Raw genomic sequence first — 22,605 nt, 5'->3', positions numbered from 1 at the left:
CGTCGTCAGAGCTCCCGCGATGCCCGGCTGTGACGTCAACGCCCGCGTCATCGCCTGCGGCAACGCCCCCTCACCACCACCCCCCCCCAGCGGAAATGAATGACTATTTCTGAAACTTAGGCTCCGACCCCTTTACCTTGCGTCTTGTGTGACTTCCGGGGTCGGCAACAGGTCAAGGGTCGGGGGTGTGGGTCAGGCAACAGCGGCCCTGGGGTCAGGGGTCACGGATTTTTCATTTTAGGGGTTTCATGACGTCATTGCCCCAGGGATCACACGGAGGTCGACCTTGAGGGGCTCAGGGGGTCTCGTGAGTGACGTCATGGGGCGGTGCCTGAAGGTCACGGATTGGGGGGGTCACGCAGGTCAGCGCTGGGGATTCTGGGAGGGGAGCGGCGTTCGTCGCGATGACAGCTGCGGGCGGCGGGACTTCCGGTTACGGACTTCCGGGTCGGGCATCCCGTGGGCCTCCGCGTGGTGACGAGCGGTCGGCGCTGAGGATCCTGGGAGCCCCCGGTGCAGCGGGGCCCGCGGTGACGAACAGACACCCGTGCGGGGTCGGGGCACTTCCGGGGTCGCAGCGGCACTTCCGGGGGCGGGGCCATGTCCGCCTGGCGAGCGCTGCGGGCCGCGCTCGGCGTCTACGCCGTGGGCATCGCGGTGGCGCTGGCGCAGCTTCTGCGCAGGCTCCGCGGCGACTTCCGGCCGCCGGGTGAGTGCGTGGGGTCGCGGCGGGTGTGCGGGGGCGCGCGGGGGGTCGCGGAGCGCGTGAAAAACGGCACACCGGAACCGCGGGGTCGAGGCCTGACTCCCGCCGGATGCCGGCTTTGACGGACGTCCCGCGCGTCCTATGGCACCGGGCGGTGGGCGGATCCGGGGCGCGGGGGACGCTGGGAAACGGGACAAACGCGGAAACCAGAACCGGAAACGCGAATGTGTCGTCGCGCTTCCGACCGGAAGTCAACCTCAAAACCGGTCCGGACGCTTCGTCGCGTTCCCGGCAGCCCCTGCGGACACGGGGGGGTTCACCCCGGATCCCGGCGGTGTCCCCGGGGGTCGCCCGGAAACGCGGGCAGCACAGACACGGGAAACCGGAACCGCGAGCGGTTCGTCCCACCCCCTCCCCGCTCCGACCGGAAGTCGTGTCTGATGGACATTCCGCGCGGAACTTGGGCGCCGCGGGGGATTGTGGGAGTCAGTGCTGCCGGAAGAGGCGCCCTCGCGTGTAAGTCCCTCCCAGCCGTCGGTGACTGACAGCCTAACCCGGGAAGGGAAAACCGGCGTCGGGCGGTCCGGGGTGTAATTCCCTGGGACGCCTCATGAATATGCATGACGCGGCTCATGAATATTAACGAGGGCCGCGGACTCCGCTCTGAGGCCTCGCGGCTGCGGCCTGATATGTAAATGAGCGCTCATGAATATTCATGAGCCCGACCAGCCCGCCGGCCGTCTGCCTTGGGTCGCGGCGCCCCTATGAATATTAATGAGGCCTCATAAATATTCATGAGTGGCTTCCCTCGGGATTCCCCCCAGGCCTCCTCTTGTATATTCACAGGCAGCCATGATTATTCACGACGCTCCACCCCCTTTGGGCGGAGCCTGAGCGTCCTGACGTCACTGTGGGCGGGGCCTGTGTGGCCTGACTCAGTCTTCTGTCCCTTTCCCCTCGTGAATATTAATGAAGTCTCATAAATATTAATGAGCTCCCGGTGAATATTCATGAGCCGCTTCTTTCAGGTTCCCCCTTAAGCCCCGCCCTGAACACTAACGCTTAATACGTGCATGTGATGTCATGGATGACGTAGAGTATAATTCATATACGCGGTGTACCATGGGAAAATTGTGTATTTTAAAATATAAAAAAATATAAGATATAAAATTTTAAATTTTTAAATTTTAAAATAATATAAAATATATATTATATATATTATTATTATATATATATATTATATATATTATTTTAAATTTAAATTTTGGCTTTTTTCTATATGCGATTATAGTGTTTACTATATATTCTACAACTGTACATATATTTATATGAATTTAATAATAATAAATAGTATATATCCTTAATAAAATAATAAATAATATGATATATATAACGTTATATTATAGTTTATACTATGTACACATAATCCTTTTTTTTTATTTTTTACTTTTTGGTTTTCCGAGACAGGGTTTCTCCACAGCCCTGGCTGCCTCTGCCTCCCGAGTGCTGGGATTAAAGGTTTGCGCCACGATGCCCGGCTTTCTTTTTTTTTTTTTTTTTTTTTTGATATACATAATTCTTACGGCAATTTTTCGTATCATAAAAACAATACGCCATGCCACAGGATATGATACACCGTGTGTGATATGCGTGGTGATGATTAAATAACACAGAAATCATGACATTGACGTGGAGCATGGTCACGGCAGGTTTATTAGTAAAAATCGCACGCAGCGTGTGGTGATCTGAGGTCACGCGCAGGGTACGGACAGATTCCACGTCACGCATAACGGTGTGACGACAGCAAGAAGCCTAAGGTAAAATCATAGATGAGGAAAACAGGCTCTCAGGACAATTATTTCATATTTAAAATTAATCAGGACAGCAATAACGATATTTCAAATTTAATTTTTTTTTCCTGCACTGACAGACGCGTTCGTGGGACTTTATATTAAAAATAATAATAATAATAATACAAAATAATAATAATAATATATTTCCCCTCAACGGACGCGTTCGTGGGACTTTATATTAAAAATAATAATAATAATAATACAAAATAATAATAATAATATATTTCCCCTCAACTGACGCGTTCGTGGGACTTTATATTAAAAAAAATAATAATAATACAAAATAATAATACTAATATATTTCCCCTCACCTACATCGTCCTGGTCTACGTCACTATAAAAAATTTATTCCTCTTATTACAATCTGTGTGACCCGGACTATGACTGACAGACGCGTTCGTGGGACTTTATGTTAAAAAAATAATAATAATAATAATACAAAATAATAATAATAATATATTTCCCCTCAACTACATCGTCCTGGTCTACGTCACTATAAAAAATTTATTCCTCTTATTACACTCTGTGTGACCCTGACGATGACGGTATTGTCTTATTTACCACCGTATATAGACCGCGTGCCGTGTCTTATATTATTGTGTGACGTATTTTCTATGATACAGAACGATTGTCACGCACAGAGAGGTGAAAGTGGAAGAAGAGGTCCTGTGGGAAGGTGGAAGGGTTTTGGTGCCGGGACCCGATGCAGAGCGCTTACCCGACCCACAGATGGTTTTACATTTTTTTCCTCAAAAAAATTAATTTTATTTTAAAGTTTTTTTTTCAAAAAATTAATTTAATTAATTTAATTTAATTAATTTTAATTTAATTAATTCTCAAAAAAAAAAATCCTCATGACCAATCACCGTGGGAAAATGAATCTGCGAATGCAGAGCGCTTGCCCAACCCACAGATATTTTTACATTTTTTTCCTCAAAAAATTAATTTTATTTTAAAGATTTTTTTTCAAAAAATTAATTTAATTAATTTAATTTAATTAATTTTAATTTATTAATTCTCAAAAAATAAATCCTCATGACCAATCACCGTGGGAAAATGCATCTGCGAATGCACAGCGCTTACCCAACCCACAGATGGTTTTACATTTTTTTTCTCAAAAAATTTATTTTATTTAAAAAACAATTTTTTTTTAAATTCCCCATGACAGCGAGGACAGAAGGCAGATGGACAAAGTGACTGACGGCGTTGCTGATCCCATGCGTGACAGCTTCACTGCATGGATGCGGCCGTGGTAGTTTATATCTCATAATAATAATAATAATAATAATAATAATAATAATAATAATAATTTTAAGTCTGTGTTTTTCCTGGGCAGATCCATCTGGGGTAGGGAGTTTGGACTTATAATAATAATAATAATAATAATAATAATAATAATAATAATAATAATAATTTGATGTCTGTGTTTTTCCTGGGCAGATCCAGCTTGGGTAGAGAGTTTGGACTTATAATAATAATAATAAAAATAATAATAATAATAATAATAATTTTAAGTCTGTGTTTTTCCTGGGCAGATCCAGCTGGGGTCGGGAGTTTGGACTTCTAATAATAATAATAATAATAATAATAATAATAATAATAATAATAATAATTTGATGTCTGTGTTTTTCCTGGGCAGATCCAGCTGGGGTCGGGAGTTTGGACTTCTAATAATAATAATAATAATAATAATAATAATAATAATAATAATAATAATAATAATTTGATGTCTGTGTTTTTCCTGGGCAGATCCAGCTGGGGTAGAGAGTTTGGACTAATAATAATAATAATAATAATAATAATAATAATAATAATAATTTGATGTCTGTGTTTTTCCTGGGCAGATCCAGCTGGGGTCGGGAGTTTGGACTAATAATAATAATAATAATAATAATAATAATAATAATAATTTTAAGTCTGTGTTTTTCCTGGGCAGATCCAGCTGGGGTCGGGAGTTTGGACTTATAATAATAATAATAATAATAATAATAATAATAATAATAATTTGATGTCTGTGTTTTTCCTGGGCAGATCCAGCTGGGGTCGGGAGTTTGGACTAATAATAATAATAATAATAATAATAATAATAATAATTTTAAGTCTGTGTTTTTCCTGGGCAGATCCAGCTGGGGTCGGGAGTTTGGACTTATAATAATAATAATAATAATAATAATAATAATAATAATAATTTGATGTCTGTGTTTTTCCTGGGCAGATCCAGCTGGGGTCGGGAGTTTGGACTTAATAATAATAATAATAATAATAATAATAATAATAATAATAATTTGATGTCTGTGTTTTTCCTGGGCAGATCCAGCTGGGGTCGGGAGTTTGGACTAATAATAATAATAATAATAATAATAATAATAATAATTTTAAGTCTGTGTTTTTCCTGGGCAGATCCAGCTGGGGTCGGGAGTTTGGACTTATAATAATAATAATAATAATAATAATAATAATAATAATTTGATGTCTGTGTTTTTCCTGGGCAGATCCAGCTGGGGTAGAGAGTTTGGACTAATAATAATAATAATAATAATAATAATAATAATAATAATAATAATTTGATGTCTGTGTTTTTCCTGGGCAGATCCAGCTGGGGTCGGGAGTTTGGACTTATAATAATAATAATAATAATAATAATAATAGAATTCTAAATTCTATTAAGTAATTTTTTTTATATATATATAATAAAAATGAAATTTAAGGTGTGATGATGCGATGTGTCGTCCACGTGACACGCAGGACAGTGTACGACCGTGAAATAAAAAGCAGATCATATGTAGTGCGATTATGTAATATAAAACACTACCGTATTATTTTTATCATGAATGTGATTTCATGGGCCGCGGTGCATCCTGGGCTTCCGCTCTGCTCCCAGTCTGACTGCACAGCTGCCTTCTCCCCGGCGCGGCCGTGACACACCCGGAAGCTGGGGGCTCCTGGACGCACGCGGGGCGACGTCGTGCGTGACCCGCCCGCCTCCCCAGCGGCGGTGATCCGCGACATGACCGGCTGCCATCTTTATATTTTTTAAAAAAGTGATTTTTTTTTCCAATTTTTTTAAAATCATTTTCATTTTTATTATATATCATAATTTATCATGACAGAGTATTTCCATGATCGTAAGTTTATATATCATCCCGTGTGTTATACATGGTGTGTCTTTATATTTTTTAAAAAAGTGATTTTTTTCCAATTTTTTTAAAATCATTTTCATTTTTATTATATATCATAATTTATCATGATACAGTATTTCCATTATTGTAAGTTTATATATCATCCCGTGTGTTAATACATGGTGTGCGTGATATCATATTAATGTTGTTATCGGCGGTATGACCGGCTGCCATCTTTATATTTTTTAAAAAAGTGATTTTTTTTCCCAATTTTTTTAAAATCATTTTCATTTTTATTATATATCATAATTTATCATGATACAGCATTTCCATGATTGTAAGTTTATATATCATCCCGTGTGTTATACATGGTGTGTCTTTATATTGTTTAAAAAAGTGATTTTTTTTCCAATTTTTTTAAAATCATTTTCATTTTTATTATATATCATAATTTATCATGACGCAGTGTTTCCATTATCGTAAGTTTATATATCATCCCGTGTGTTATACATGGTGTGTCTTTATATTTTTTAAAAAGTGATTTTTTTTCCAATTTTTTTAAAATCATTTTTATTTTTATTATATATCATAATTTATCATGACACAGCATTTCCATTATCGTAAGTTTATATATCATCCCGTGTGTTATACATGGTGTGTCTTTATATTTTTTAAAAAGTGATTTTTTTTCCAATTTTTTTAAAATCATTTTTATTTTTATTATATATCATAATTTATCATGATAGAGCATTTCCATTATCGTAAGTTTATATATCATCCCGTGTGTTATACATGGTGTGTCTTTATATTTTTTAAAAAGTGATTTTTTTTCCAATTTTTTTAAAATCATTTTTATTTTTATTATATATCATAATTTATCATGACACAGCATTTCCATTATTGTAAGTTTATATATCATCCCGTGTGTTATACATGGTGTGTCTTTATATTTTTTAAAAAGTGATTTTTTTTCCAATTTTTTTAAAATCATTTTCATTTTTATTATATATCATAATTTATCATGATAGAGCATTTCCATTATCGTAAGTTTATATATCATCCTGTGTGTTATACATGGTGTGTCTTTATATTTTTTAAAAAAGTGATTTTTTTTCCCAATTTTTTAAAATCATTTTCATTTTTATTATATATCATAATATATCATGATACAGCATTTCCATGATTGTAAGTTTATATATCATCCCGTGTGTTATATATGGTGTGCGTGATATCATATTAATGTTGTTATCGGCGACATGACCGGCTGCCGTGGTCATATTTTTTAAAAAAGTGATTTTTTTTCCAATTTTTTTAAAATCATTTTCTTTTTTATTATATATCATAATTTATCATGACGCAGTGTTTCCGTTATCGTAAGTTTATATATCATCCCGTGTGTTATACATGGTGTGCGTGACATCATATTAATGTTGCCCATCCTATGGATGGTCCCATCGTGTTTGTTACGGCACGCGTGTGTGCTGACTGTTACACCTCACGTATTGTATATTATCGTATATGTCACATACAAATATGACACCTGCCGCAGATGTATTATCGCATTATATATATATATTTCCCTCCTGGGAGAGCCTTCTCCTTCTCCTGCAGGGGCGTGGCTGCCTTGGGAACAATGGCGACGACCTGGGGTTGCTGGGGAGGGAGATTTAAACTGGGGGATAAAAAAAAAATGATGCATGGCGTGGTGACAGCAGATTTAATGATAAAGAATAATACGTAACGTGTGTTATATATAATATAGAACGTATATAATAACAGAATATACATAATATACATGTAATAATACATGGTGTGTTATATATAATATAATATATAATATATAATATATAATATATAATATATAATATATAATATATAATATATAATATATAATATATAATATATAATATATAATATATAATATATAATATATAATATATGTGCTAATATAGAATATACATAATATACATGTAATAATACATGGCGTGTTATATATAATATATAATATATGTGCTAATATAGAATATACATAATATACATGTAATAATACATGATGTGTTATATATAATATATAATATATAATATATATGCTAATATAGAATATACATAATACATGTAATAATACATGGTGTGTTATATATAATATAATATATAATATATAATATATGTGCTAATATAGAATATACATAATATACATGTAATAATACATGGTGTGTTATATATAATATAATATATAATATAATATATAATATATGTGCTAATATAGAATATACATAATATACATGTAATAATACATAGTGTGTTATATATAATATAATATATAATATAATATATAATATATAATATCTGTGCTAATATAGAATATACATAATATACATGTAATAATACATGGCGTGTTATATATAATATATAATATGTGCTAATATAGAATATACATAATATACATGTAATAATACATGATGTGTTATATATAATATATAATATATAATATATATGCTAATATAGAATATACATAATACATGTGTAATACATGGTGTGTTGTATATAATATAATATATAATGTATAATATATAATATATGTGCTAATATAGAATATACATAATATACATGTAATAATACATGGCGTGTTGTATATAATATGATATATAATATGTGCTAATATAGAATATACATAATATACATGTAATAATACATGGTGTGTTACATATAATATAATATATAATACATAATATATAATATATAATATATGTGCTAATATAGAATATACATAATACATATGTAATACATGGCGCGTATAGCTGTTCCACGCGATGTAGAACGCTGCGATCCCCACAAGGAGTGAGATAGAAAATAATAAATCGACCAAGTGAGCTTTAAGGACAATTTTTCATGTTCAAAAGGGAATAATAATAATACCGTACACGTCACACATCGTCTACACAGCACGTTTAATATGTATACTCGATGGAATATACGTCACGAGACGGTGGCGGAGGAGGTCACGTGTGTCTCAGGCCACAGGATGGGCCTGTGCACGGCTCAGTTTCTGCACATAAATTGTTACATCATGCACTATATCATAAAATAAATTCTCTGACAATTTTTTTGTATAATAAAAACACCATGTGACGTGAGGATATGATGCAACCCATAGTGTGCGACATCTGTGGTCATCAGTGAAATAACCTAAAAATATAATAACCAGTTCTGACACAATAAAATCTATTAAACGTTCTAATGTGCAGCCCAAAGACGACTTATAATAATAATAATAATAAATAATAAAAATTTAAATAAATTTTGGTGGATATTTTCATTTTTTTTTTTCTCGGCTTGCTGCGTGACGTGGTGCGCACTTCCTCCATATTGTCCCCGCGCTCCCCGTGGACTCCTCCTCTGTTCTCTTAGCTTCTGCAAAAAGGAAAAGAAAAACATAATAAAATACCGACTTGGTTTTTTAATTCCATATCTGTTAAATCTTCCAACCATGAAATGAAAAAAACTTGATATTTTTTTTAATTTACTTTTTAAAAAAAAAAAATATGTTTTATTTTAAAACGTCAACGTTTTCTGGTCTTAGGGAAGTAACTAACATGAATTTTTATTTACTTTTAATTCATTTATTTTATTTTTAAAATTTTAATTATTGGGTTTTTTTCCGAATTTTTAAAAACAATCTTGCACATTTTTAAAAATTTTTTAAAAATAAAATTAATTTTTTGGGAAAAAATTTTAAAATATCTTTTTTTGTTTCCAAAAAAAAATATTTTTTTAAACCGAAATACAATTATTTTTCCTGTCCTCTGGACTCGGAGACAAGAAATCACGATTCTGATTTTTCTCTCTTTCCCTTTCTGGTGCTGCACGCGAACCTCCGCGTCCTCCCCTCGTGCAGCTCCGGGACTCGGGCGTCGGCTTCATGGAAGAAATTTCCATTTTTAAAATTTTTTTTTTTAAAAATTCATTTATTTCTCAGTTTGGGGGAATGGTCTCTACTTACCCCTCATCTGAGGCAGGGGCATGGCTGCCTTGGGAAACTAACGGCGACGACCTTGGGTTTTCTGGGGGGGGGGGAGATTTAAATTTTGGGATAAAAATTCTGTGCAGCGCGGTGATAGAAGATTGAATGATAGAGATAATATGTAATACGTGTTATATATAACATATATAATATATAATATACGTAATACATATGTAATCATACATAGCGAGTATACGTGTTATATATAACATATATAATAATATATAATATACGTAATACATATGTAATCATACATAGCGAGTATACGTGTTATATATAACATATAATAATATATAATATACGTAATACATATGTAATCGTACATAGCGAGTATATGTGTTATATATAACATATAATATATAATATACGTAATACATATGTAATCGTACATAGCGAGTATATGTGTTATATATAACATATAATAATATATAATATACGTAATACATATGTAATCGTACATAGCGAGTACATGTGTTATATATAACATATAATAATATATAATATACGTAATACATATGTAATCGTACATAGCGAGTACATGTGTTATATATAACATATAATAATATATAATATACGTAATACATATGTAATCGTACATAGCGAGTACATGTGTTATATATAACATATAATAATATATAATATACGTAATACATATGTAATCGTACATAGCGAGTATACGTGTTATATATAACATATAATAATATATGATATACGTAATACATATGTAATCGTACATAGCGAGTATACGTGTTATATATAACATATAATAATATATAATATACGTAATACATATGTAATCGTACATAGCGAGTATATGTGTTATATATAACATATAATAATATATAATATACGTAATACATATGTAATCGTACATAGCGAGTATATGTGTTATATATAACATATATAATAATATATAATATACGTAATACATATGTAATCGTACATAGCGAGTATATGTGTTATATATAACATATAATAATATATAATATACGTAATACATATGTAATCATACATAGCGAGTATATGTGTTATATATAACATATAATAATATATAATATACGTAATACATATGTAATCGTACATAGCGAGTATATGTGTTCCACGTGACGTATCGTGATGTGATAACAACAAGAAGCGAGACATAAAATAATATATACAGAAAATGAGCTTGTGGGACAACTTTTCATATTTAAAAAATTAATAATAACATATGTAACACGCAGTCTATACAGCACCTTTAAATTATGCGACAGATGTGATGTACGTAATTACGTAACGGATGTGATGTACGTAATTACGTAACAGATGTGATGTACGTAATTACGCAACAGATGTGATGTACGTAATTACGCAACAGATGTGATGTACGTAATTACGTAACAGATGTGATATACGTAATTACGTAACAGATGTGATGTACGTAACTACGCAACGGATGTGATGTACGTAATTACGTAACAGATGTGATGTACGTAACTACGCAACGGATGTGATGTACGTAATTACGTAACAGATGTGATGTACGTAATTACGTAACAGATGTGATGTACGTAATTACGCAACAGATGTGATGTACGTAATTACGTAACAGATGTGATGTACGTAATTACGCAACAGATGTGATGTACGTAATTACGCAACAGATGTGATGTACGTAATTACGTAACGGATGTGATGTACGTAATTACGTAACGGATGTGATATACGTAATTACGTAACGGATGTGATATACGTAATTACGTAACGGATGTGATGTACGTAATTACGTAACGGATGTGATGTACGTAATTACGTAACAGATGTGATATACGTAATTACGTAACGGATGTGATGTACGTAATTACGTAACAGATGTGATATACGTAATTACGTAACAGATGTGATGTACGTAATTACGTAACAGATGTGATGTACGTAATTACGCAACAGATGTGATGTACGTAATTACACAACAGATGTGATGTACGTAATTACGTAACGGATGTGATGTACGTAATTACGTAACAGATGTGATGTACGTAATTACGTAACAGATGTGATGTACGTAATTACGTAACAGATGTGATATACGTAATTACGTAACAGATGTGATATACGTAATTACGTAACAGATGTGATATACGTAATTACGCAACAGATGTGATATACGTAATTACGCAACAGATGTGATATACGTAATTACGTAACAGGTGTGATATACGTAATTACGTAACAGGTGTGATATACGTAATTACGTAACAGATGTGATGTACGTAATTACGTAACAGATGTGATATACGTAATTACGTAACGGATGTGATGTACGTAATTACGTAACAGATGTGATATACGTAATTACGTAACGGATGTGATGTACGTAATTACGTAACGGATGTGATGTACGTAATTACGTAACAGATGTGATATACGTAATTACGTAACAGATGTGATGTACGTAATTACGTAACAGATGTGATGTACGTAATTACGCAACAGATGTGATGTACGTAATTACACAACAGATGTGATGTACGTAATTACGTAACAGATGTGATATACGTAATTACGTAACAGATGTGATGTACGTAATTACGTAACAGATGTGATGTACGTAATTACGTAACGGATGTGATGTACGTAATTACGTAACAGATGTGATGTACGTAATTACGTAACAGGTGTGATATACGTAATTACGTAACAGATGTGATGTACGTAATTACGTAACAGATGTGATGTACGTAATTACGTAACAGATGTGATGTACGTAATTACGTAACAGGTGTGATATACGTAATTACGTAACAGGTGTGATATACGTAATTACGTAACAGGTGTGATATACGTAATTACGTAACAGATGTGATGTACGTAATTACGTAACAGATGTGATGTACGTCATTACGTAATAGATGTGATATACGTCATTACGTAACAGATGTGATGTACGTCATTACGTAATAGATGTGATATACGTCATTACGTAACAGATGTGATATACGTAATTACGTAACAGATGTGATGTACGTAATTACGCAACAGATGTGATATACGTAATTACGTAACAGATGTGATGTACGTAATTACGTAACAGATGTGATGTACGTAGCAAGACAATCGCAGGGCACGTGTACCACGATAACAATAATATAATAATATAATAATAATAATAATTTTCCTCTAGAGTGGAAACGCGGCCCACGGTCGCGCATGGCGTAGGCGGGGATCAGAGAAGCGATAGCGTCGTGACGTAGACGACGCACGGCGTGATGATAGCCGATTGACCAATAACAATGTCGTGTGTGGCAGCGTGAGGTCACGCGCAGTGTGTGTGCGCATGTGACGTCATAACTGGGATGACGTATGAGACAGAAGCGAGCTGTTGCGACAACCTTTTATATTTAAAATAATAATAACCACAATATTTTACATTTAACCTTTTATATTTAAAATAATAATAACCATAATATTTTACATTTAACCTTTTATATTTAAAATAATAATAACCATAATATTTTACATTTAACGTTTTATATTTAAGATAATAATAACCATAATATTTTACATTTAACGTTTTATATTTAAAATAATAATAACCATAATATTTTACATTTAACGTTTTATATTTAAAATAATAATAACCATAATATTTTACATTTAACCTTTTATATTTAAAATAATAATAACCATAATATTTTACATTTAACCTTTTATATTTAAAATAATAATAACCATAATATTTTACATTTAACCTTTCATATTTAAAATAATAATAATAACCATAATATTTTACATTTAACCTTTTATATTTAAGATAATAATAACCATAATATTTTACATTTAACGTTTTATATTTAAGATAATAATAACCATAATATTTTACATTTAACGTTTTATATTTAAAATAATAATAACCATAATATTTTACATTTAACGTTTTATATTTAAAATAATAATAACCATAATATTTTACATTTAACCTTTTATATTTAAAATAATAATAACCATAATATTTTACATTTAACCTTTTATATTTAAAATAATAATAACCATAATATTTTACATTTAACCTTTTATATTTAAAATAATAATAACCATAATATCTTACATTTAACCTTTCATATTTAAAATAATAATAATAACCATAATATTTTACATTTAACCTTTTATATTTAAGATAATAATAACCATAATATTTTACATTTAACGTTTTATATTTAAGATAATAATAACCATAATATTTTACATTTAACGTTTTATATTTAAAATAATAATAACCATAATATTTTACATTTAACGTTTTATATTTAAAATAATAATAACCATAATATTTTACATTTAACCTTTTATATTTAAAATAATAATAACCATAATATTTTACATTTAACCTTTTATATTTAAAATAATAATAACCATAATATTTTACATTTAACCTTTTATATTTAAAATAATAATAACCATAATATCTTACATTTAACCTTTCATATTTAAAATAATAATAATAACCATAATATTTTACATTTAAATTTTGAAAAAAATTTTTCCCTGCGTGGACGCCGCCACGGTCGGGAACTTGGACTCCAGAATTTCTTTTAAGTAATTTTTTTGTTGTTGTTTAGATAATAAAAATGATGTTATATTTAAAAATAATAATCACAGAAATAATAATAAAAAATGTCTTGAATTTAAATTTTGAAGTTGATTTTCTGTGCACGGACGCAGCCACCGTCGGGAGTTTGGAATCCAGAATTTTTTTTTTAAAATAATTTTTTTTAGATAATGGAAATGACCTCTTTCGTGTGATAATGTGATATAGTGTGTGGTATGTGTAACGCTTACGGTAATCTACGGCAGTGTGATAGAAAAATAATCTATAGTATATGGTAGGATACAGACACGTAATATGTAATAAAATTTATATAATTTGGAATAGCCTATAATATAACCTATAATATAAAATATTATGAAATGAATTTTTGAAAGTGTTTTCTATAACAGAAAACGATATGTAACATAATATATGACACACAGTATCTGATATGTGTAATAATAAAAGAAATATTATAGTAAGAGCAAAAATAACAGATAGCGTGATAATAGAAAATTTAGTAATAAAAACAAGTAAAAATAATATGACGTAACATACAGTATATATACATATTTTAAAATAACTTTTATGCAATAAAAGTAACCTATAATGTGTAATAATATAGTATGTAGCATATGTAATACACAGGACAGCATATGACAATGGAGTAGCAGCAAAAATAATATATAACATTACATTATATTACATATGTATTATATAATAAAATATGTTTGTAAATGATAAATATAATAAAATAATTTTTGACAATTTTTTCATTATAATAAAAACATGTAACATGAGAATATGATGTAACCTATAGTACGTGATATATGTGGTAATAAGTGAAATAACATATAACGTAATTATATAACTAATTTTTATATTATAAAATCTATTTCAGATTCTATTTTGCACCAAAAAAAAAAAAAAGAGTTTTAAAATTAAGTTGTTGTTTTTTTTTCTCATATTCGGGCTTCAAAACCTCTTTTTAAACATTTTTTATAGTCAATGCAATACAGAGCATGTAATAACGTGACATCCCGTGGTGCACACGACACGCAGGACGATGCGTGACGCGGTAATCAGGAAAATGATCGCATCCGTTTCCTGTTCTTTTCTTCTGAGAAACGGGAAAAAAACAAAAAATACCAAATTTTTTTTTTTTTTAATTCCAAAACCGTGAAATCTCGCAACCGTGAAATGAAAAAACTTGAATTTTTTAAATTTGTTTGTTTGTTTGTTTATTTATTTATTTATTTATTTTTTGTTTTTCGAGACTGGGTTTCTCTGTGTAGCCCTGGCTGTCCTGGCACTCACTTTGTAGACCAGGCTGGCCCCGAACTCAGAAATCCGCCTGCCTCTGCCTCCCGAGTGCTGGGATTAAAGGTGTGCGCCACCACGCACGGTGACCTTAAAATACTTAATAAACACTTTATAAGAAAAACCTAAAATTCTAATCCAATAAGACCCATCCAAAATTCTAAAACCCTAAAAAAATGCCCCGCTTATTTTTATTTTTAGAAATTAAAATTTTGGTTTTTTTTTTTATTGATATTTTTAATTTTAGAGAAAAAAATCCCATGGATTGTTTTTCAATTTTTTTTTTAGAAGAAAATAAATTTTTACTTTTAGAAATTTTTTTAAAAAATCAAAAATAATCAAATTTTTACAAAAATCTTTCTTTTTTTTAAAAAAAGCGAAATTATTTCCCCCTCTCTCTGGCCTCAGTGACAAGAAATCGCAATTTTCATTTTTTTCCCTTCCTTCCCGGTGTTGCGCACGAACCTCTGCATCCTTCCCGTGCGGCCCAGGGACTCGGCTGTCGGCTTTGTGGAAGAAATTCCCATTTTTTAAAAAAAATTCATTTATTTCTATTTAATTTATTTATTTCTTTCTCAGTTTTGGGGAAGTGAGGTCCCTGCTTACCTCTGATCTGAGGCAGGGGCATGGCTGCCTGGGGAAACAACAGCGACGACCTGGGGTTTCTGGAGGCGAGATTTAAATTCTGGGATAAAAATGACGTCCGGCGTGGTTTAAGGATGAAGATAACATATGATGCGTGGTAATGTGACGTGATGTATAGTGCGTGTGCGTTTTACATGCGGTGTATCATGACGTCATAACAAGGCGCGGGATATAAAATAAAATATAAAGAAAATCAGCTTTTAGCACAATTTTTTATATTTAAAATTAAAAACAAAAACAATAATAATAAAAATAATAGTAATAATATTTTTTTAAAAATTTCCTGCACGGACAGACGTGGCTATATTACTTTATACTTAAAAATAATTAAATAATTATAACAGAAATAATGATAAAATGTTTTAAATTTAAATTTTTTTTTTCATGGACACAGTCGTGGTCAGGAGTTTGGAACCCAGAATTTTTTTCCAATTTTTTGTGTTTTTTTTTGTATAATAAAAATGATGTATAACGTGTGATAATGTGGTTTAGTGTGTGGTATGTGTAAAACGTATGGTAATCTATGGCAGCGTAATAGCACCGTAATATGTATGTAATATAGAATAAAAATTGTTAAAATAATAAAAAGTAATTTCATCAATTAAATTTCTAAATAGTATGTAATGTTATATATAAGAAGATAATTTTACGACAATTTTTTTATATAATAAAGACAATATGTAAGGTGATAATATAACACATAGTATATGATGTATACGGTAATAAAAGAAATAATATACAAATAACAAAATTAATATGTAGCATGGAAATGGCACATTTAATAACTAAAATATAGAACCTATGATAAACAGATGTAACATACAGAGTATATACATATTAGACGCAATGTATGACGGTATGATAACAGCAAGAAGCCTGATATAGAATAATGTATAGTACAAAATATGCATTTAGGACAATTATTATTGTTAAAATAATAATAATAATAATAATAATAAATAGTATTTTAAATTTAAATTTTGGATTTTTTTTTACTGCATTGGTGCAGCCATGGTAGTTTAATAATAATAATAATAAAAAATAGTATTTTAAATTTAAATTTTGGAATTTTTTTACTGCATTGGTGCAGCCATGGTAGTTTAATAATAATAATAATAAAAAATAGTATTTTAAATTTAAATTTTGGATTTTTTTTTTGCTGCATTGGTGCAGCCATGGTAGTTTAATAATAATATTAATAATAATAATGATAATAATAATAATAATAAATTATCAAGTTAAAGAATTTAAATTTAAACATTTTTTAAAAAATATAAACGACCGCAGCTCCGCCCGTCCACGCACGATGAAAAATTATATTTAAAATACGAAAAACCCTGAGGGTGTGATGTCCCTGTGGGCGGGGCCTGAGGGTGTGACGTCCCTGTGGGCGGGGCCTGAGTGTGTGACGTCCCTGTGGGCGGGGCCTGAGGGTGTGACGTCCCTGTGGGCGGGGCCTGAGTGTGTGACGTCCCTGTGGGCGGGGCCTGAGTGTGTGACGTCCCCGTGGGCGGGGCCTGCGTGTGTGACGTCGCTGTGGGCGGGGCCTGAGTGTGTGACGTCCCTGTGGGCGGGGCCTGAGTGTGTGACGTCCCTGTGGGCGGGGCCTGAGTGTGTGACGTCCCCGTGGGCGGGGCCTGAGTGTGTGACGTCGCTGTGGGCGGGGCCTGACTGTGACGTCCCTGTGGGCGGGGCCTGAGGGTGTGACGTCCCTGTGGGTGGGGCCTGAGTGTGTGACGTCCCTGTGGGCGGGGCCTGAGTGTGTGACGTCCCTGTGGGCGGGGCCTGACTGTGTGACGTCCCTGTGGGCGGGGCCTGAGTGTGTGACGTCCCTGTGGGCGGGGCCTGAGTGTGTGACGTCCCTGTGGGCGGGGCCTGAGGGTGTGACGTCCCTGTGGGTGGGGCCTGAGTGTGTTACGTCCCTGTGGGCGGGGCCTGCGTGTGTGACGTCCCTGTGGGCGGAAAATCTGAAGACAGGAAGTGGGGTCGGGGAGGAAGCCCCAACCCCGGCCCCGGAAGCCCCGCCTTCCCCACCGGAAGTCGCTCTCACCCGCACGGGGAGCTCCGCCCACCCCTGACCCCGCCCCTCCCCCCGCAGTTCTGCCCCCCCAGCCGGGCCGCGTGGCCATCGTGACGGGGGCGACGGCCGGCATCGGGCGCAGCACCGCGAGGCAGCTGGCGCGGCTGGGCATGCGCGTGGTCGTGGGTAGGTGGCGCCCGGGGCCGTGGGGTCCGCTGGGGGTCGCGGGGGTTGAACCCGGGGGTCAGAGGTCGCGCGCGGTGTTGGGGAATCACCCCTGGGGGGCGGGGTCGCAGGGCGGGGTCAGGGGTCGACCGCGGGAGCTGGGGTCACACCGGGGTCGGGGGTCACACGCGGGGCTGCAGGGGTCACCGGGGTCGGCCTGGGGTCACAGTGACGTCACACAGCGGCCATCTTGTCTCCCGCCCTCCCCACAGCCGGCAATGACGAGCGCCGCGGACAGGAAGTTGTCAGCGCCATCCGGGCCGAGATGGGGAGCGACCGAGGTGAGGGCGGGGCCTCCAGGGGGTGGGGTGGGCGGGGCCTGGGGGGTCAGGATGGGCGTGGCCTGGGGTGTGGTGGACGGGGAGGTTGGAGGGCGGGGCGTGACGGACAGGTGTTGGGTGACGACGTCGCAGGCCCCGCCCGTGGGCGTGGTGACGCGCACTTCCTGCCCCGGGCCTGAGTGACTGACAAGCCTTGACCCGCCCCTGGCCCCGCCCCCCGCAGCGCACTTCCCATGGGCGTGGTGACGTCACAGGCCCCGCCCCCCCAGTGCACTTCCTGCCCGGGGCCTGAGTGACTGACACGCCTTGACCCGCCCCCGGCCCCGCCCCCCGCAGCGCACTTCCTGCCCTTGGACCTCGCCTCCCTGGCCTCCGTCCGAGGCTTCGCCCGCGACTTCGGGGCCCTGGGGCTCCCCCTGCACCTGCTCGTCAACAACGGTGAGGGCGGGGCCTCGGGCGGGGTGGGCGGGGCCCTGGGGCTCCCCCTGCACCTGCTCGTCAACAACGGTGAGGGCGGGGCCTGGGCGGGGCCTCGGGCGGGGTGGGCGGGGCCCTGGGGCTCCCCCTGCACCTGCTCGTCAACAACGGTGAGGGCGGGGCCGGGGCGGGGCCTCGGGCAGGGTGGGCGGGGCCCTGGGGCTCCCCCTGCACCTGCTCGTGAACAACGGTGAGGGCGGGGCCGGGGCTGACCCCACCCCCGTGACCCCCGACCCCCGTGACCCCGCGGCGGGCGTGACGCTGACCCCGCCCCTTTGACCCCCAACCCCAGTGACCCCGCAGTGGGCGTGATGCTGACCCCACCCCCGTGACCCCCGACCCCCGTGACCCCGCAGCGGGCGTGACGCTGACCCCGCCCCCGTGACCCCGACCCCCGTGACCCCGCAGCGGGCGTGACGCTGACCCCGCCCCCGTGACCCCCGACCCCCGTGACCCCGCAGCGGGCGTGATGCTGGAGCCGCGGGCCGAGACCGAGGACGGCTTCGAGCGCCACCTGGGCGTGAACTTCCTGGGCCACTTCCTGCTGACGCTGCTGCTCCTCCCCGCCCTGCGCGCGTCCGGGGCCGAGGGTCAGGGCTCGCGCGTCGTCACCGTGGGGTCGGCCACGCACTACGTGGGCGCCGTGGACATGGCCGACCTTCACGGGCGGTGAGTACACGTGTGGGGCCCGGAGTGGGCGGGGTCTCGGTGGGGGGAGGACAGGAAGTGACCGTGGGGGGACAGGAAGTGACCGTGGAGTGGGACAGGAAGTGACCCGGGAGGACAGGAAGTGACCGTGGGGGGACAGGAAGTGACCATGGAGTGGGACAGGAAGTGACCGTGGATTGGGACAGGAAGTGACCCGGGAGGACAGGAAGTGACTCTGCTGGACAGGAAGTGACCCTGGGGGTGGACAGGAAGTGATCGTGGGGGGACAGGAAGTGACCATGGAGTGGGACAGGAAGTGATCCGGGAGGACAGGAAGTGACCCTGCTGGACAGGAAATGACCCTGGGGGTGGACAGGAAGTGACCGTGGGGGGACAGGAAGTGACCTTAGATGGGACAGGAAGTGAACCAGGAGGACAGGAAGTGACTCTGCTGGACAGGAAGTGACCCTGGGGGTGGACAGGAAGTGACCGTGGGGGGACAGGAAGTGACCGTGGGGGGAAAGGAAGTGACCCGGGAGGACAGGAAGTGACCGTGGGGGGACAGGAAGTGTGACCCCGCCTTCCCATAACCCCCCCCCATCCCCACACCCTGACCCCGCAGCCACGCCTACTCCCCGTACGCGGCCTACGCGCAGAGCAAGCTTGCCCTCGCCCTGTTCGCCCTGCGGCTGCAGCGCGTCCTGGACGCCCGCGGCGACCCCGTGACCTCCAACATGGCCGACCCTGGCGTGGTCGACACCGAGCTGTACCGGCACGCGGGGTGGGTCCTGCGCACGGTGAAGCGGGCCCTCGGGCGGCTCGTGTTCAAGGTGAGCACGGGCGCGACCCCCGACCCCGTGTGACCTCACGTGACCCCTTCCGACCCCGTGTGACCCATGTGACCCCCCTCCTGACCTTGTGTGACCTCCATTGACCCCTGCCTACCCCTTGGTGACCCCTTGACCTCTGATGACCCCATGTGACCCTCAGTGACCCCCACCTGACCCTGCGTGACCCCGGTTGACCCCATGGAGCCCAGTGTGTCCCATGACCTCTGATGACCCCATGTGACCCTCAGTGACCCCACCTGACCCTGCGTGACCCTGGTTGACCCCATCGAGCCCAGTGTGACCCATGACCTCTGATGACCCCATGTGACCCTCAGTGACCCTGAGACCCATGACCCCCGCGCGCGATCACACCCGACGCCTACTTGAACCCCCACCGCCTCGAGCGACCCCGCGACCTCTGATGACCCCCGCGTGACCCCTCCCGCCCCCCACCCCCCCGCAGAGCCCGGAGGAGGGCGCGTGGACGCTGGTGTACGCGGCGGCCGCGCCGGAGCTGGAAGGGGTCGGAGGTCGCTACCTGCGCGACGAGGCGGAGGCGGAGCCGCTGGGGGCCGCGCGGGACCGGGAGCTGCAGCGGCGTCTGTGGGCCGAGGGCCTCAGGCTGACGGGCGCGGGGGGCGGGGACGGCGACGGCGTCGCGGGGTGATGATGTCGGCGCGGGGTGGGCGGGGCCCGGCGCTGGGAAATAAACGACGTGTCCATGCCCCTGCCTCAGCTCGCGGCTCTGTGTGTGTGTGTTGGGGGGGGGGTGAGGGCGGGCGGGGTCTCCTCGCCACTTCCTGTCTGACTCCACGCGGCCTCTGTGGCCTCGGGTGACCTCAGATGACCCCAGGTGACCCAGCCTGAACCATCCTGATGCCAGTGACCTCTGTGACCTCTCATGACCCCACATGACCCCCGTGACCTCACCTTGGCCTCAGTGACCACGGTGACCCCGCTTGACCCCCGTACCCCAACCTGGGCCACTTTTTGGCCTCTGTGACGTCTGTGACCCCGTGTGACCCTAGATGACCCCACGTGACCTCAGTCACCCACCTGGAGCCAGCTTGACCCCGGTGACCTCTCTGACCTGCCATGACCCCTGACCTGCCGTGACCCCGGGTGACCCTACTTGACCTCGGTGACCCTGCGTGACCCCCCAGGATAAGGACCCAACACAGCTTGACCCTCGTGACCTCACGTGACCCTAGGTGACCCCCCGATGACCCCGTTCACCTCACCTGGGCCTTGGTGACCTCCGTGACATCGCTGGATCCAGGCGACCTCCCGTGAACCCGGATGACCCCACTTGACGTCGTTGACCCCTGTGTGACCCCGGTGACCCCATTAGACCCCGCCACCCCGACCTGACCCTGGTGAACCATGTGACCTCCAGTGACCCCGGATCGCCCCCACCTGACCTCGGTGACCCCCGCGACACCCCACGAGCCCGTACGACCCCCCTGTGACTCCCGCTCCACTGGGGCCCCGCCCCCGCCCCCGCCCCCGCCCCGCCCCCGCCCCGGCCGCCGCACGCAGGGGCCGGGATGTAGAGGTCGGCGGTGGCAGCGGCGGCCGAGCTGGAGACGTCGCCCGGGGTGGGGCCGGGGGCGGGGTCGGTGACGTCAGTCAGGGCCGCATTTGCATAAATTAGCATACGGTGCGGCCCGGGCTGTCCTGGGGCTCAGTGTGTAGCCCAGGCTGGCCTCCATCTCGGCCATCCCCCTGCCTCTGCGTCCCGCGGGCTGGGACGAAAGGCGTGGCCACCACGGCCCGGCGACCCTGAAACTCAGAGAACCCAAAAATAAAGTTAAAGAAATTTAAAGAATACACAGTCACAATCACACACACACACACACACACACGCACACGCACACACACACACTCACACAC

At 40.5% G+C, this 22,605-nt stretch overlaps 1 protein-coding gene across 2 annotated transcripts; it reads left to right on the top strand.

Annotated features, from left to right (window-relative positions):
- Positions 1 to 418: 418 nt before the first annotated feature.
- LOC110287625 (polyprenol dehydrogenase) lies at positions 419 to 21,443 on the top strand. Of its 2 annotated transcripts, none has more exons than XM_085837883.1 (7): positions 419 to 709; positions 18,330 to 18,437; positions 18,689 to 18,757; positions 19,094 to 19,195; positions 19,696 to 19,903; positions 20,505 to 20,712; positions 21,176 to 21,443. In XM_085837883.1, the coding sequence occupies exons 1-7, from the start codon at positions 601 to 603 to the stop codon at positions 21,377 to 21,379; spliced, it is 1,008 nt and encodes a 335-aa protein (XP_085694009.1). In that variant the 5' UTR covers positions 419 to 600; the 3' UTR covers positions 21,380 to 21,443. The 2 variants fall into 2 exon arrangements, with proteins under 2 accessions (XP_085694009.1, XP_085694008.1); XM_085837882.1 differs by lacking the exon at positions 419 to 709 and adding an exon at positions 813 to 1,222.
- Positions 21,444 to 22,605: the final 1,162 nt, after the last annotated feature.

Source organism: Mus caroli, unplaced genomic scaffold (genome assembly GCF_978045245.1).
Source record: "Mus caroli unplaced genomic scaffold, Mus_caroli_1 scaffold_5, whole genome shotgun sequence".
Classification (NCBI taxonomy): domain Eukaryota; kingdom Metazoa; phylum Chordata; class Mammalia; order Rodentia; family Muridae; genus Mus; species Mus caroli.
The sequence above is the reverse complement of the archived record's forward strand: the minus strand, read 5'-3'. Positions and strand labels throughout refer to the sequence as shown.